The 18,812-nt window shown below is 39.3% G+C and overlaps 2 protein-coding genes across 3 annotated transcripts in view; both read left to right on the forward strand.

Annotated features, from left to right (window-relative positions):
- LOC145492315 (peroxidasin homolog) overlaps positions 1–18,812 on the forward strand; it is a 37,544-nt gene that overhangs the window by 2,659 nt on the left and 16,073 nt on the right. For both annotated transcript variants that reach the window (XM_081471740.1, XM_081471741.1), the window contains exons 3-4: positions 2,498–2,773; positions 3,771–3,889. In XM_081471740.1, the coding sequence (XP_081327866.1) occupies positions 2,498–2,773; positions 3,771–3,889 (395 nt within the window). The remainder of the gene's footprint in view (positions 1–2,497; positions 2,774–3,770; positions 3,890–18,812) is intronic.
- LOC145492404 (uncharacterized) lies at positions 17,220–18,684 on the forward strand. Its single transcript, XM_081471854.1, has 3 exons — positions 17,220–18,017; positions 18,109–18,212; positions 18,450–18,684. The coding sequence occupies exons 1-3, from the start codon at positions 17,353–17,355 to the stop codon at positions 18,629–18,631; spliced, it is 951 nt and encodes a 316-aa protein (XP_081327980.1). The 5' UTR covers positions 17,220–17,352; the 3' UTR covers positions 18,632–18,684.

Consider the following 18,812-nt stretch of genomic DNA (forward strand, 5'->3'; position numbering starts at 1 on the left):
ACAACATTTGTATCGGCGAACTTCTACCAAATAAGCTTAGTAGAAGCTTCTTACGATTCAAACATAGAAACTAATGCCAATCTGAGCGATCACTCTCATAGATGTTCATATAAATAAGATACATATCTTTTGAATGCGCTTACATTTGGGACCGATGTGTATATCCAAAACAACAATGAGGGTTTCGGCTACACCTTGATTTCGAAATAAAGGTAATCCTGTTTAATACTCTCATCAAAACTGCTTCTTAAAACCCTCATGTCAACCAGATTTTAGGGATTTATTTTTATTTTTCGTTTATCAGTTTGTTGAAGGGTATGAACGTTAATGGCCGACTCGTGTAAATGGAGTTTAGTCTGAGGTTAAAAAAGTCATGAGGTGCATACAATTGCTTTGGATGACTGTTAAATATATTGTTATAGAAATTAGGAAGGTTTTTCCAAAATCAGCAAACCTACTGAATATATTTTTAGAAAACAGTCCTAAAAAACTTTGTGCACTGATTGGTTAAAAATCGTGTTTCTATAACTCGATAGAGACACAGAACTAGCACAAAATGTTGACGTCATGATGGAGCAAGCAAAGAGAATTTACATTTTGATAATCAAAGTTAACAAGTTGTTTTCCTTTCTTCCATCGCGGTGTTTTCTAAAAGAAATAGAAAACATGTTCTCCGTGTTTCTATTGAGTTATAGAAACACTTGTGAAAGTTTGGGAGAACTTGAAAATGCTGTGGAAACACTTGCCTGTGGCTCGTGTTCCCACAGCATTTCTTGATCTCCCAAACTTCCACTCATGTTTCTATAACTTGATATAAACATGGTACACATTTTCTATTTCTTAAATGGCAGTTGTAATGATAATATTTAGGATAAGTTTTGGGGGACTCCATGGGAGGTGCGGCGGCCTCATGGTTAGTTCGCTTGTCTCCGGATCGAGCAGTCTGGGTTCGAGCCTTGGCCGGGGACATTGTGTTGTGTTCTTGGGCAAGACACTTTACTCTCACAGTGCCTCTCTCCACCCAGGTGTATAAATGGGTACCGGCGAACTTAATGCTGGGGGTAACCCTGCGATGGACTAGCATCCCATCCAGGGGGGAGTAGAAATACTCCTAGTCGCTTCATGCTACAGAAACCGGGATAAGTTCCGGCCTGATGGGCCACTTGGCTCGTATGCAGACTTTACCTTTACCTTTGGAGGACTCCAGCCCAAGTGGCTGCAGAAGAGGAAAGTTAGGCTGTGGTTTTGTGCAAGGTCAACCACCAAAATAGCAGACAAAAACACAACAAAGAACTACCAGGTTTCCCAACCATTTCCTCTATTAACTACATGTTGATCTGGAAATTTTCTGTTCTAAAGTGTCAGGTGGTGGCATTTTTTTGCATTCTTAGTGTTTATTGTTAGCTGGTCAACCCGGCCATCTATCTCTTACACCTTTATGGCCGCTTACAAGAACCATTTTTGTAAGCGGCCAGCTCCAGTAATTGACACCTTCGAGTCCAAAGGCTGTCTGCTTACAAGAACTTTCACTGTATTGACAATAATATTAACAAAGAAATAATTTCAAATGAGCCTTGTGATTGCCATTTTGCATCAGAGCACTCTCACTCTGTGATGAAGGCTAATTTCAATGTCAGAATCACTTGACATAACTTGAAGATGCACGTATATGAGGTACAATTATATTAAACACAGCCAATGGAAAGGGAAACATTTTGTCAAGATGTCCTAACTAGAAAACAACATATTTTTTCTTGGTTATCTTATTCTTACATAATTTGCACAGTCTTGAAGTTTGGGTAGAGTCTTTGAAAAGTCCTTGGGCTTGGCATCCATCCTTGAAAAGACCTTGAAATCCCTTCTAAATCTTTGAAAAGTCCTTGAATTTTTTTCCAACGATGAGTATTACTGAGCCAAAAGCAGAATTGGTTTGTGTAAACCCTGAAAGAATTTTCAATATGTACATGTAACTGTAGGAGTATAAAGTATCACAAGCTTTCATATGATTGTTCATTTATTACACAGTGCTTGAAATTAAGAGTCCCTATTTCAAATGCTGGACATCAAAACCTGTAAATTTTGTTGCCCTCTTGAATCACTGGTTGCTCATAAAAATAATTATTACCCATTAATGTGCCTGCCTGAATTAAGAGTAGCACCATGTTAAAAATTAACAATCAATTTGCTTGTTTTCAGCCAATCACTTAATTCATGACATAATTTTGTTGGTCATATAATTAGAAAACAGTTGTTATTTTTGTGAACAATTTTCACATTTCTTTCTATTATAGTTATAGAAACAAGAGAAATTCTGTTGAAACCCAAGCCTTGATATTTGTTTTCATAGCTTTCCAGTCATAATCTGTGTTTGCAAGAATAGAGTTGTAGAAATACAGCTTTTAGTGTGTGCATTCTTATAAGGTGTTTTCTTATTTATGACTTATTAACTTTTCTTCTTCCTAACACGCATACATGTATGATTGTGTTTATTTCCTAGTGCCTCCAGAAATAATTGTTCCCCCAACTCATGAGGTTCAGCTTAGTCTTAGCTCAAGCTCTGTACAGAACCATACACTGAAATGCAATGCATCTGGTGATCCACATCCAAAGATCACCTGGACAAAAGCTGGCATCCCAGCAAGCCAGTTCAATGCCTCTGGTTACCTGCTTCATCTTGTTAATGTGCAGGAGAAGGATGCAGGATCATACATATGTACAGCGAGTAATGGTTTTGGTGATAATGTTACTGCCATTGGTATAGTTAACACAAGATGTAAGTGTTATAAAATTAGTTTCAGTGCTTGAGGCAGACATATAAATAGTATCATTTACAGTACATGTACATGTACTTTCAAAGATTACTGTTTTGAGTTAATCCTTTTCACTTGGTTGGAAAGTATTCTTATTACATAAAACTAACAGACTGAGCATGATGACAGGGTAGGAAGAACAGCAAGAGCTACCAGACATTATCAACTGATATTTCTTCTTTTTCTTAATAGCCAGTCTATACAAATTCTTAATTTGTCAATATAAAACATAGACTGCCCCTCACTAGTAACCCCACAGCCAGTGTTGTTACATGTACTTTTCAGTTGGTGAATAAATTTATCACTTTGTTTTATGAGGTAATCACACCATGAGCAGGTGCTGCTGTACCAGGGTGAGCTCCTGACTAGTTACCTGAGTGTTGGTTTCTAGTTTAAATCAATTAATATTATGTGTAGCTCACATGAAAGATAGCTTTGCGATAAATCTCATGAATTTATGTCACATTGAAAACAGAAAACCTAATTGAATTGCTAACCATTCTGACTAATGGATTGATGTTTAATGTTCAGGTAGTCCAAGGCCTTGTAGGCGGTGGACTACCTGAACTTTTGCCTTTGGGTGACTGGAAAAACTTAATTTTTTCATTTAAGCTTTTAAGTCTTGGGCACCCAGGATTTCATGGTAGGAATCTTTTGGCTCCATGTAATTTTTTGTAGACCACAGCCTTAAATGGAAGTTGGAATTATTTTTATTTATAATGTAATAATTTATTTCTTTGGTTTTTAATTCTTGATTTTTGTTTTTTTTATGTTCGCAGTCCAATTTGTCTCGTTTTGTTTTTGTTTTTGTTTTTGTTTTTATCAAATTAGGCAGGGCTCAAACTCATACAGCTATAGTTGATGCATTCCTGATCCCTAATCACAGCCCTGGGTTACAGCACATGTACATCACTTTCTTGTATTCAACGTGTTGATGTATGTTTGTTTATCATTTAAAAGGCACTGATTGCAAAACTGAGAGAGTTGGAATTAGAATACAAGATTTGGCCTACAAGCAACTCTTTGGAAATGAAGCATCAGTTGAGTTCATGGATTTAGAATCATCATTGTTGTCAGCAGTAAGTTATTTTAAACGTGCATTTAATCATTTGGACCAAATGTATATGCTTTGAAGGTTCAGGTGTACACACCAGGTTTGTGAGTCAAACTAAACTAAAATGGAGATATTTAGGGATAAAAGTAAATAACATGGCTAGGCCTTTTTCAGTGGCAGAAAAAAAGAAACCCCTCCCCCATCTCACAGAAACTAGATATCCCCAATAACTTCACAGCAAAAAGGAATTTGAAATTCCTTTTTGTTGTGAAGTTATTGGGGATATCTAGTTTCTGTGAGATCTATTAAAGTTATAATCATCCAAAGATACTGATCAGGCCACCTGGAAATTAAACGAAGGAGAATAGCACATAAGCACAAGTGTAAGCATTGCCATAAGTAATTGGTGTAATGTCCAGGATTGAACCCAGTTGTGAAAAATACAAAATAATGATGTCCTGCAAAATCATCAAGTTAGCGAAAAATAGCACATTTTGTAAAATCCACAAACCAGCCCTAGCTGGTGGACCTAACGTAGATCACAAAGAAATGGAAAGAATGTAAATTTTGTTGAGGCAGAAAATTGTGTAAATTTTGAAGTGTGAAAAGGAAAATCAGAAAATTGGTAAATTTGAAGCTGACACAAAAAATCATAAAATTTTCAGTTGTGTTTGTGAGGATAGAATGTACATACAAGGCATAGCCACCAGTAACAGTACTCCGTAAGGTTAGCATAAGCACACAGTGGTCAACCAAGCATACAGTAACTTTAACTTTGACCTGCACTTCTGCGAACTTCAGTTTATTTGATGAGAACCAGCTGGTATTGAGAATACTGTTTATTCTGCCCTTGCGTACAGCTGTGTGTCGTTATGCTTATGTTCAGGTGTCCTCACATGCTTAAATATGCTAACCTTATTAATGCCCCAGTGAAAGGCAGCCTTAAGATTCACTGTAAAGATTTGTTTATCCCTGTTTGCCACACCTGTTTTTTCCAAAGGTCCACTGATAAGAAGCCTGAAAAGTACATTAAGACCGAGATTTTTTTAGTGACAAGTACAAGCCCTAAGGCTTTTTCATATAGGAAGAGTATTGTATGTCAGACTCAGTGGAATGGAGAGGCCTAATCTGCTGAGTATCTTTTCTGTACATGCGTGTACCTGTACATGTGTGGCCAAGATCTCACTACCAAAAGTTGTTCCATAATTATCATAATTTATAGAGCTGCTATTGCAGTTGTTAATCAGCAGTCTTTACATACAAACAAAGTGCAAGGGTCAATTCTGCTTTGTTTTGGCCTTTTTTGTCTTGTTTGTATGCCTCTTTAAACAAAGGAATAGCTGATTGCAGACTCAACTGCAATGACAGTTAAAGTACAGTAATCCCTTGTGAGATAACTTTAAGAATTCCTAGGAATTCCTAGGAATCTCCTAAGAATTCCTAGGAAAAAATTCCTAGGAATTCCTAAGAATCTAAGGTGTGAATTTTCACGGTAATTCGGACTCGGAATTCCTAGGAATTCCTAGGAATTCCAAGTTTACATAGAGCTGACTTGGAATTTCTAGGAATTCCTAGGAATTCCAACTGAAATATACTCCCCTTGAAAATTCCTTAAAATTCCCTAAAATTCCTAGGAATTTCTGAGAATAACTTGGAATTTGTAGGAGTTTTTGAGAATAGGTTGGAATTTTTTGGAAAGTCTGAGAAAAACTGGGAATTTTGTATCATTTGTAGGCCAGGCAAAATTTTGATGATTAATGCCCGGCATTAAAATAACAAATAAAGTCACTGATATCACATCAAACAGGTGTTAAATCAATGGTTTATTACATTGGCTTTCATGAATTTAAACATAAGAATAATTATCCTGTTTCTTTTTTATTACATCAAGAATCAAAAGTAAAAAAAAAACAGGTATGAAGGTCAAACTTTTACATGTTTGATAAAAAGAGAACTTTTTCAGATAATTTACTTACTTTTTTAGTTTTCAAATCCAACAATTTTCCATACACAAGATTTTAGCTTAAATTATTGTTATTATGCGGAACAAATCTGGATTTTCATGATTGTACAGAATCAATGATAAGAACAAAACTGAAACATTCCATAAAATTAAAAAAGGCTGAGTTTGGGCAAACTTAGCTGCTGTTCAGTTATTTCTGTTGATTCCGCAGCTTCTTTTGTTGCCCTCTAATTAGGGTGTCAACAGCTAGCCTCTTCATCTTCATCTTTGTTGTATGACATCTAAAACAAAATTAAAAAAATACATTACATTGCGATATATATGAGGTACTGTAAGACTGAGATCCAAATATTTATGTGCTCACAGTTTAATACATGCAGCTAATTAAGACCTGACTGTAAGCTGGTTGAAATGTTAAAGGAGAAGACTTGATAATTGTGAAGGTGCTTGTATACCTTTGATAAATATGTTACATAAATCTTGAGCTTACAGTAGATTAAATCAAGGTTTTCCTTCTTCTATAAGTGTATCAACAACTCTCAAATTGGAGGATATATATCACGGTTTTTAGCCAAATTTAGACATTAGAAATATTAAAAAAGACACTTAAAACATTAAAGGAACATTTAAATATCAGAGTAAACACAAAAGAATATACGGATCGACAAAAATTGAAGATCAACACGGATTGCCATACAGTCAGGCTGAAACATACAGGAGATATTATCAAACTCATGCACACTGTGGCTGCCTCGTTGGAGTTTTTGTCAAGAACTTTGACTGGGATCAGAGAGAACTGCTATATTTGTTTCGTTTGAACAAGTGTGGCAAGAGAAACGACTTGTTATTCGCAAATCAAATTGTTTAGGCACGCACTCTGGGCAACCTAAATTGTTTCAACTTTGTTTTAGCCAGAATTAATTTCATGCCATGACTGAGTGACCCACTCGTGTATGATTCGTGATGATAAAGTTCATTGAAAAGCTTTTGTCTGAATACAAGAATTTACTTTGTATAATGTAAGGTTACTTGAATTTGATTACTCACCAAATAATTTTGTATACGGCTAATCTGCCCTTTGAATTTTTCCCCGTTGAAAAATCCACAATAAGACTTTCTTTTAGCTCCAAATCTTCGCCAAGAATAACTTGTTTCTCGATAATGACACTCACGCTGTTTTCTTCTGGTCACAGGACCGCAGCAAAAACCATTTTGATATAATTTTGGAAGTGAAATCTACTAAAACGCACGAGCGATCAACCGTTAACGCTGAATTCAAAGATGGGCGCCAAAAGAGAATGAATAAAGTGATCTTTGTCACGTTCAGTCACGAGGATAGTCGCGTGAAAATTCGCGTGCTGTGATTGGTGCAGTTGATCGGTTGAGGAGAGAATGGAAACAGGAGAAGAAGGAGAGAGAGACTGGCAACGAGGTTGCCGGACCAGTCACTTTCGATGGCAATTCTGTTTCCCTTTCCACGCTGTTTTAGTGGTCTTTTGAAAGATGGGTCTTGCATCAAAAGGAAAAAACTACACAAACTTTTTACGAAGAAATCAAGGAGGAAAATGGAACGTACTTTAACTGGTTGATCTGTTCCCGACGGTTGTCAAGATAACAAAGGATCGTGAGGCACTTAAATCAAGTTCGCTGCAAAGGTAAGGAATCCAGTTTTATAGGGATTTTCTGTTATGATAAGCTATAATTGTAAATAAATCAAACTAAGCAATGCATTGTGTGCTCTTTAAAAACCCCAAAAGCCGAAATTCACCTAAAAGCTTTAAGATTGACTTGAGGAAACGAGATAAATTCTGCGAAATAAGCTTAAACAAGGACCCGCGCTATAAAAGGCATAGCTCCTCCCCCTCTTTGTCACGCAATCTTTGTTCGTAGTCCTAATCAAAGATGGCGGACTCAGTGAGGAAGATGCGGTAAACCCACTCTGCAATGGAACAAATAAAAACCTACACATTAAGAACTGAATGCGAGTGTAGAACCACCCAAATTGTGAATTTAAGTCAGAAATGTACTAAAATCCTGATCCTTCTAACACTAATTGAAGAATTTAGCGAAGGAAATTTGAATTTCCCGCCTGTAACCGTCCCTGTCCACTAGGGTTGGTAACACTACCTGACAAATAGGGGCGTCTGACATATAGGGGCGTCTGACATATAGGGGCGTCTGACATATAGGGGCGCTATATCAAAATACCAAAAGTTTATCATTACCTCTGCATGGTTAATGTGTCACACTACCAATAAATGGTTTGTGTTAAAATGACAGCTTTTGACTTCTAGTCAGTAGCGACTATTAGAGGAAGGAAAAGACTAATAATAAATCGGTTTGCTGAGCTGAGGTTCGAAGAATGGAGGTGTCAAGAAATCTAGATTCACTAGATCCACAAATTCAAGTCTCAGTATGAATAATGTGGAGCATTTTTCAGGATTTCGTAATTCTTAAGAGATCTATAAATGGCTGAAGTCTCCTACACGTATTGCCACTCAAGTTCAGTAAACTTTAATTTGAATGGGGCGATCTGTTTCTCAAATTGTTACAGAATTGATCCAAATAACTTAAGCCACGCGCGGATCTGGGCTGTTAGGTTTTGGTGAATTCATAAATGCTTCATGTTTTCAAAATTGATTAATTTATCTCGTAGTCTCTTTCGCAGCCGTTATTGTGAAGGAATCTGCATCGTATCTATGACGGGAAAAATACAATACTGATCATTTTAAATGTCACGCAATAAAAAAATAAATACAACACCAATACAGTACCAGTGGATAAAGTCAAGAAATAGATAAAGAAGATCATTATTTTTCTTAGTGTTAGGTCTTTGCGTTTTCCCAGACTTAAGACATTTGTATAACTGTTTCGCACGAAATTACGGAGCTCACAGTATGGAAACGCCGTGTTGGAATACTTTCGTGGTCAACCAATATGGCGGCCGGAAATAATCTGGAGCTTATTTTCGCTATCTAGGCTACTGATTATCTGTATTGAAAAAAGGAGCATTTACAATTAAGCACTTTTCCTAATGCTCTAACTTCTAAAAAGGCTAAATAACTTGAGATAGTTATATATTTTTCTACAAACGCGATCGTAACTCTGTGTCACGCTCAACTGCCATCAAAATACGCGTGGTTGAAGTGTAAACAGATATAAATTAACCGTCTCTTATGCCTGGCTCTCAAGTTTTGTTTTACGTGCATGTATTTAGAGAGGTAAGATTGGAGATATTAATAATTCCCATTTACGACAAACAGCATATATTAATGTTTCTGCATTTCTCTTGTATACTTCACGCACCTGACATATAGGGGTACATGACAAATAGGGGCATCTGACATATAGGGGCATCTGACATATAGGGGCGTCTGACATATAGGGGCATCTGACATATAGGGGCATCTGACAAATAGGGGCGTCTGACATATAGGGGCATCTGACATATAGGGGCGTCTGACAAATAGGGGCATCTTACAAATAGGAGCATCTGACATATAGGGGCACATGACATATAGGGGCGTCTGACATATAGGGGCATCTGACAAATAGGGGCACATGACATATAGGGGCATCTGACATATAGGGGCATCTGACAAATAGGGACGTTTGACAAATAGGGGCGTCTGACATATAGGGGCATCTGACATATAGGGGCGTCTTACAAATAGGTGCATCTGACAAATAGGGGCATCTGATATATAGGGGCACATGACATATAGGGGCATCTGACATATAGGGGCATCTGGCAAATAGGGTCTTCTGACATATAGGGGGATCTAACAAATAGGGGCATCTGACATATACGGGCGTCTAGCATATAGGGGCATCTGACTAATAGGGGCACATGACATAGGGGCATCTGACATATAGGGGCATCTGACAAATAGGGGCGTGTGACAGATAGGGGCGTCTGACATATAGGGGCGTCTGACATATAGGGGCACATGACATATAGGGGCATCTGACATATAGGGGCGTTTGACAAATAGGGGCGTCTGACATATAGGGGCATCTGACATATAGGGGCATCTGACATATAGGGGCGTCTTACAAATAGGTGCATCTGACAAATAGGGGCATCTGACATATAGGGGCATCTGACATATAGGGGCATCTGACATATAAGGGCACATGACATATAGGGGCATCTGGCAAATAGGGTCTTCTGACATATAGGGGGATCTAACAAATAGGGGCATCTGACATATACGGGCGTCTAACATATAGGGGCATGTGACAAATAGGGGCACATGACATATAGGGGCATCTGACATATAGGGGCATCTGACAAATAGGGGCGTGTGACAGATAGGGGCGTCTGACATATAGGGGTGTCTGACATATAGGGGCACATGACATATAGGGGCATCTGACATATCGGGGCGTCTGACATATAGGAGTGAGATATTGGCAATGCCGGTTTCTAAGAGTTGGTCGGACATCATAGTTTTTTTCTACCAAATGTATTGTTGCCATTCATTATCTTTTGAAAGTGGACACTCTCGTAAGCGGACAGCTCTAGTTACTACCGCCGTCACAAAACCCTGTTTGAACACCCATACAAACTCTGTATTGAGTAATTCCCGCCAACGGAAGCTTTATGTGAAAATTCTCTCATTTATATCTCGCGCGCCTTCCAGCTACTGTACTTAGCTCATGCTCACCCACATTACATTTGAAACTGAGACAATTTCTGATCTTTTACTTCGTGTGAAAAAGTTTCTCATTTCAATCATTCGCCCTCTCTAAACTGTACTTAGCTTGTTTTTCCCATCAAAACGGGGCCCATTTACATTGGAAAGACAATTATGGTTTTTTTACTTTTTGTGAAAGAGTCTCTCATTTCAATCATTCGCTCGCTGCACAATCTACTTAGCTAACGCTTCCCCATGAAAGATAATTACGGATTTTTTACTTTGTGTTAAAAAGTCCCTCATTTCAATCATTTGCCCTCTATAAACTGTACTTAGCTAGTTTTTCCAATCAAAACGGGGCCCATTTACATTTGAAAGACAACTACGGATTTTTTTACTTTTTGCGAAGAAGTCGCTCATTTCAATCATTCGCCCTCTACATACTGCTCCCCCATGAAAACGGGGCCCATTTTCATTTGAAAGACAACTATGGATTTTTGACTTTGTGTGAAAAAGTCTCTCATTTCAATCATTCTCCCTCTATATACTATACTTAGCTAGTGCTTCCCCATGAGAACGGGCCCTATTTTCATTTGAAAGACAATTACGGATTTTTTTATTTTTTGTGAAGAAGTCGCTCATTTCAATCATTCGCCCTCTATATACTGTACTTAGCTAGCGCTCCCACATCAAATCGGAGCTCATTATCATTTGCAAGACAAGTACTGATTTTTTACCATTTTCATTTGGAAGACAATTGTGGATTTTTTACTTTGTGTGAAAAAGTCTCTCATTTTAATCATTCGCCCTCTATATGCTATACTTAGCTAGCGCTTCTCCATGAAAACGCGCCCTATTTTCATTTGAAGGACAATTACGGATTTTTTTACTTTTTGTGAAGAAGTCGCTCATTTCAATCATTCGCCCTCTAAAAACTGTACTTAGTTAGCGCTCCCACTTCAAATCGGGGCCCACTTTCATTTGGAAGACAAGTTCTGATTTTTGACTTTGTGTGAAAAAATCTCTCATTTTAATCATTCGCCCTCTACATAATGTACTTGGCGCTCCCACATCAAATCGGGGTCCATTTCCATTTGGAAGACAATTGCGGATTTTTTACCTTGTGTGAAAAAGTCTCTCATTTCAATCTTGTGCCCTCTATATACTGCACTTAGCTAGCGCTCCTCCATCAAACGGGGCCATCGACATTTAAAAGACAACTACGGATTTTTTACTTTTTGTGAAAAAGTCGCTCATTTTAATCATTCGCCCTCTCCATAATGTACTTACCCGGCGTTCCCACATCAAACCGGGGTCCATTTTCATTTGGAAGACGATTGCGGATTTTTTACTTTGAGTAAAAAAGTCTCTTATTTCAGTCTTTCGCGCTCTATATGCTATGCTTAGCTAGCGCTTTTCTATGAAAACGGTCCCTATTTTCATTTGAAAGACAACTACAGATTTTTTTACTTTTTGTGAAGAAGTCGCTCATTTCAATCATTCACCCTCTATATACTGTACTTAGCTAGCGCTCCCACTTCAAATCGGGGCCCATTTTCATTTGGAAGACAAGTACTGATTTTTGACTTTGTGTGAAAAAATCTCTCATTTTAATCATTTGCCCTCTACATAATGTATTGGATGTCATCATGCAGATTAAGCAGGCCATTTCCAAGGACGACGAAAAGGTTAAGAAGGCATTTAACAAGATTTGGGGTCGCTCTGGTGGATGGGTATCTGGGACTTGTCAGCACGGCGTTATCTACGCTTTGAAGTTTGTTCTGCGCAGTCCAAGGGATTACATTGATCTTATTTTGTCTATGGCACACCAGCCAAATATCGTGGTAAGTGATATGGCCAACATGCTAGTTGCACGTGGACAAAAGAGAAACAGAGAAATGTTTAGCCCGCACAACGGTACGGTTGCTGAACCGACTAAAGAAAATGTGCAAGAGGCACTTGAAGGAAAACTGGAAGTATCGCTGCCATTGTTAAACGACAACTACGTAGGTGGAAATGACAAAGGCAGTACTACAAAGGTGCACCCGGTGACTGGAAGCAATAAGCATTTATGTCTCTGATCGATTGCACGAAAGAAACGCAAAGGAAGATGAAGAGGCATTGAAACGAGTAAGGAATATTAAGGAAGTGAAAGGAAACCTTAACACGCAGAAAGATGAGCAGCTCTATCTCCTATACAATCACGACACTAGATATTTAAACCAAATGAAACCAGTAAACCACATTTTTCTATTTCGTTCAAACATTGACATTCATAGTGAAAGGATCAACCGACGTCAAAAAGACGGACTTAGAGCTGCTTTTAAACACCAGATCAAAGTCGATGAAAACGGTTGTGCTGTCCTAGATAAAACGAACAAAATAGTTGTGAAGAGGAAGGGGCATCAGAAGCGGAATATTGCAGGTGACATGGATGGCGATGCTCAACAAGCCACTCCAAAGAAGATGAAGTCTGAATAGTGCGACCCATCTGGCTCAGGTTCAAGAAATCAACGGACAGCTGCCCAACAAGCCACTCCAAAGAAGATGGAGCCTGAATCGTCCGACCCATCAGGTTCAAGTTCAGGGAATCGACCAACAGCTGCCCAACAAGCCACTCCGAAGATAACGAGACCTGAATCTTCCGACCCATCAGTCTCGGGTACAAAAGATCAACCCACTGATAACCAACAAGCCACTACGGAGAAGATGAAACCTAAATCACCCCAGTCATCAGACTTAGGCACTCAGAATGGCCCCATTGACGTTGATGCAACTTTACAGCGCCCGCTATCTTTGGCAGATTGTTACTGGATCAAAGATTTGGGGCTTAAGAATCGGGACAAATACCTCATCATGAATTACTACTGGATAAATGATTGATTCATCAATGCGGCAATAAAACTGATGAGGAAGATAGCACCGAATTTTGCCGGTCTGGCAGACGTTATCCTAGCAAAGAAAGATGGTTTTCCCCCTTCGCTCTCTATAGACGGATTTGTTCAAATTGTAAATGTGCGGGGCAACCACTGGATAACTTTGTCTAATGCGCAAAATCTCAGGGTAGAAGTCTCCATATACGATAGCCTTCGCGGGGTGGACAAAAATAAAGATACACAGATTAGGTACGCCATAAGCATTGAACAGAACGTTTGCCAAATAATGCAGCCTCCCAAAGAGGTAACCTTTTTGGTTGACGACGTGCAACAACAGGAAGGAGGGAATGACTGTGGTTTATTTGCAATCGCCTTTGCGACATTGCTGTGCGTGGGACGAGATCCAGCGAGAGAGCGTTTTGATAAAAAAATCATGCGTCAAGAGTTACTTAAGAGCTTCGAAGAAGAAGACATGGCTTTGTTCGTCGAGAAAGCCTGCAGCACTTCCAAAAAAAGACACGGATATTCTTTCTGAGTGGCGCTGTCCTGTTCACTGCCACTGTAGAATGCCTGACGATGGCAATGAGATGGTGCTATGTATTGCCTGCGAACGTTGGTTTCACGGTAAGTGCGAAATGGGTAATTTTAACAATCCACAGTGGCGGTACAAACCGTGCCAAGATGTCTTCGAAAGGGAGCAAAAGAAGGAAACTGAAAGGAAAAAAAAACGAAGGCAAAGTGCAGCAACTACGGCGTGTGGCAGCAAATTACCCAGTAGAAAGTAAGCGTGTTCAAGAGCTGTACACGGCAATTGCTGGAATTTACGAAGACTTTCCTTTCCCAGATGGCAAAACTCACATCAGATGCATGTCTGCTGAAGACCACGCAAGCGTAACCAAAGACACGACTAGGAAGCTTGGTTGTACGCATTATCTCCACACCCCTAAGTACGACTTCTTCATTGTCATCTTTCACGAAGAGTTAGAGACAGATGCATCATTTTTGAGTGTTGTCATACACGAAATGGCACACGGTGAACAAGGTGCAATTTCTACATCTCAACAACCTCACGGTAAATTATTCAAAAAGATTGGAAAACGTCTTATCCAGTGTGTAAAAAGTAAACAGGCCGAATTACCAAAACCTTACAGTAATGTAGAAATAAACGAGGTCACTGTGATTATGGCAAAGTGTTAAGGGTTTCCCTCCTTTTTAGCATTATCTTGATGTATGTAGTAAAGACATGCCTACTGTTGAGAAGAACAGCAGAATGCTGAAAACGCGGAAAAGTGTACATAGCTGACTCTGAATTGCTTAATTAGCCTTCAGTTGAGAAGAACAGCAGAATAATGCTGACTCCTGAAGTTTTTTCATTAGCATTCAGTTGAGAAGAACAGCAGAATAATGCTGACTCCTGAAGTGCCTTAATTAGCCTTCAGTTGAGAAGAACAGCAGACTTGATCACACTTTAAAAGCATTGCAATGGTGAGTGACCAAGACCGTCCAACCATTCCGCATGATGGATTATGCTCGCCTGCCATGACTTGCATGTAAGAGGAAAGACATGTTTCACGGGCAAGGAAAAACAAATCGAAAAGTTCAATTTCAAATTGTCTTTCTTTCAGGGAAGCAAGACCTCGAAAATGTCGGGAGTCCAAGCGCGTGAAAGTAAGAATATGTTAAAGTTATTTTAGGCAATGCAGCACTAATCAATGTAGTAGTTTAAATTATAGCAATGTTGATTCAACTTTCTGGCACTGAAGTAGAATACAATGCCCCTATTTGTAAGACGCCCCTATTTGTCTGATGCCCCTATTTGTCAGATGGCCCTATTTGTCAGATGCCCCTATATGTCAGATGCCCCTATTTGTCAGACGCCCATATTTGTCAGATGCCCCCATATGCCAGATGCACCTATTTGTAAGACGCCCCTATTTGTCACACGCCCCTATATGTCAGACGCCCCTATTTGGCAGATGCACCTATTTGCCAGATGCACCTATTTGCCAGACACCCCTATTTGTCAGATGCCCCTACTTGTCAGATGCCCCTATTTGTCAGATGCCCCTATTTGTCAGATGCACCTATATGTCAGACGCTCCTATATGCCAGATGCACCTATTTGTAAGACGCCCCTATTTGTCAGATGCCCCTATTTGTCAGATGCCCCTATTTGTCAGATGCCCCTATATGTCAGACGCTCCTATATGCCAGATGCACCTATTTGTAAGACGCCCCTATTTGTCAGATGCCCCTATTTGTCAGATGCCCCTTTATGTCAGACGCTCCTATATGCCAGATGCACCTATTTGTAAGACGCCCCTATTTGTCAGATGCCCCTATTTGTCAGATGCACCTATTTGTAAGACGCCCCTATTTGTCAGATGCCCCTATTTGTCAGATGCACCTATTTGTAAGACGCCCCTATATGTCAGACGCCCCTATTTGTCAGATGCCCCTATTTGTCAGATGCCCCTATATGTCAGATGCCCCTATTTGTCAGACGCCCCTATTTGTCAGATGCCCCTATATGTCAGACGCCCCTATTTGTCAGATGTCTCAAATTTTACCTCTCTAAATACGTGTACGTAGACAAAACTTGAGAGCCAGGCATAAGAGATGGTAAATTTATATCTGTTTACAATTCAAACAGAGTATTTTGATGGCAGTGGAGCGTGACATGGAGCTACGATCGCGTTTGTAGAAAAATATATAACTACCTCAAGTTTTTTAGCCTTTTTAGAAGTTGGAGCATTAGGAAATGTGCTTAATTGCAAATGCTTGTTTGTTCAATACAGATAATCGATCGCCTAAATAGCTAAAGTAAGTTCCAGATGTTTAAAATATTTCCGGCCGCCATATTTAGTTGACCATGAAGGTAATCCAACACGGGGTTTCCGTATTGTGGGCTCCGTAAAGTTCTGTGAAAAATTTATACGAATGTCTTAAGTCTGGGAAAACGCAAAGACCTAACACTAAGAAAAATAATGATCTTCTGTATCTATTTCTTGACTTCATCCACTAGTACTGTATTGGTGTTGTATTTATTTTTTTATTGCGTGACATTGAAAACTATCACTATTGTATTTTTCCCGTCATAGATACGATGCAGATTCCTTCGCAATAAAGGCTGCGAAAGAGACTATGCGATAAATTAATCAATTTTGAAAACATGAAGCATTTATGAATTCACCAAAACCTAACAGCCCAGATCCGCACGTGGCTTAAGTTATTTGGATCAATTCTGTAACAATTTGAGAAACAGATCGCCCCATTCAAATTAAAGTTTACTGAACTTGAGTCGCAATACATGTAGGAGACTTCGGCCATTTATGACTCTCTTAAGAATTATGAAATCCTGAAAAATATTCCGAATTTAGAAAGTTTAGGACTTAACAAATACTGACAAAGAAAGCATTCGTTGTAGTGGATCTAGATGGATCTTTCTTCAGTGGATCTAGGTGGATCTTTCTCGACACCTCCATTCTTCGAACTTCAACTCAGCGAACCAATTCATTGTTAGTCTTTTCCTTCCCCCAGAAGTCAAAAGCTGTCGTGTTAACACTTTTATAAGTCCAAAGCTGTCCTTTTAAACCTTTTATTGGTAGTGTGACACATTAACCATGCAGAGGTAATGATAAACTTTTGGTATTTTGATATAGCGCCCCTATATGTCAGATGCCCCTATTTGTCAGGTAGCGTTACCAACGCCGTTCTCCCTGTCAATCCCTGAACATACGCACCCACTCACAGACTCCTCGCAGACGATTCGTTGCTTTGTTGAGCCTTCAATATGCCTATGTCATCTTCTATGCAATATTTGGCATGCTCAGAAAAAGGGCAGATGTAATATACGCGTTTTTGGGAATGACGGTTCGGTTCATGGCGGAAGCTGTCGTGCTGTGGTGCCACAACTTCCACTTTGAATCGAGCTAGTTTGCACGCATTGTCTTTGCTTCTTAGGTGCTATTTTATCTTATCAACTATTTTTCGGTGCTTTGGATTTTTCATGGCAGAATCTTTCTCCAAGAAGCCCAAACTAATGCCTCCTCGTGCACAACGGATTAGGTACAGCATACAGCTTGAGGTTGAAGCGGGTATGGAGGAGCGTTTGGAGGGATTGAAAGCTAAAATTCAACGTGTTAAAAGTGCCTTACGTATAACCAGTCGTACACCAATGGGTAACCTTTTGATGATGGAACGATTGCTGAGCTCATTCGAAGAGTTCGAACGAAGTCAGATGGTAATCACAGCCAGTCAATCTTTGTTTTTGTCTACGATACAACAGCCTTCGGCACAACCTTCGCCACAAACTTTGCCACAACCTTTTCCTTCGTGTTCGAAAAAAATAGATGCACAAACGCAAACGGATATCTCTGATCCGTATATTTTGGGTTACGGTGAAAATACAACCGGAAAGTTCGATATCCACACCCAAAGTACGGAGAACGAAGACTATTTTCTTTCATCCAACGATGCGGTGCGAAACCTCATATCTACAATGGCACAATATGGCGGAAGGTGTCCCTTATGTGGCTATCCTCTAGAGTTGCCATCGTTCGATGCGATAAAGCATGAACATGTGGCGCTCGTCAGCGTGGGCTGCGTGGCCGGTCATTCCCTTCGATGGAATTCCAGCAGTATCATCGGCGGAAAGTACACAGCCAATTTGAGGTAAAAGTATAAGTAATTTTTTATATTTGAATTAACGAAAATTTTGAACTTGACATTTGTGTAAGCTAACACTGCTGTCATTTTTGTTTAGGGTTTTACATGGATTTATGAGTTCTGGCCTTACCGAGACCCAGTATATCAGTGCTTGTAAGGCAGCTCACATCGGAAATGTGGACGAGAGATACATTACTACCGGTATTACAATTTCTCTGAAATACAATAATCCTCTCTGACAATAACAGTATTGTTATAATTTAGTTGGTGTACTACACAAAAATTCCCTATACTCATCAGTGATCATGCAATTTCTAGAAAAAGTGTCATAGAGTTTATTTCTTTTCATTGCCTGCTTCCTTGCCATGAGGGAACCAGTTATGCAGCTTATTTTTCTCTTGTGAACATACTTCAGTTGTTCTTTTTCCCTCTTTCCAGTATACACTTCTTTAGGATACAAGAATGCTGTGAAAGCCTGGTATGAGATAAAATTACAGGAAGCTAGGTCGGAAGCACAGCAGGATGCTCAATATCTTCTCCAAGGAGATGTATGTTTCCAAGGCATGATGCAGCCTTTCCGGGAATTTCTGCACTTTTTTGTTTTGTTTGTGAACTACTGATTCAATTAATTTTCATGGAATTTTGTTTCCTTCTTCATAAATTTAGATCATCATAACAGATGCTAGACATGATTCCAGCCGAGCTGCGCAGCACACCACAGTTTCTGCTTTATCTTATCGGTGGGGACTTTGAACTATAACCATCTCTGCTTGAATACAACTTTTCAGAAACAAGAAAGTT

This window comes from Orbicella franksi, chromosome 7 (genome assembly GCF_964199315.1).
Source record: "Orbicella franksi chromosome 7, jaOrbFran1.1, whole genome shotgun sequence".
Lineage (NCBI taxonomy): Eukaryota > Metazoa > Cnidaria > Anthozoa > Scleractinia > Merulinidae > Orbicella > Orbicella franksi.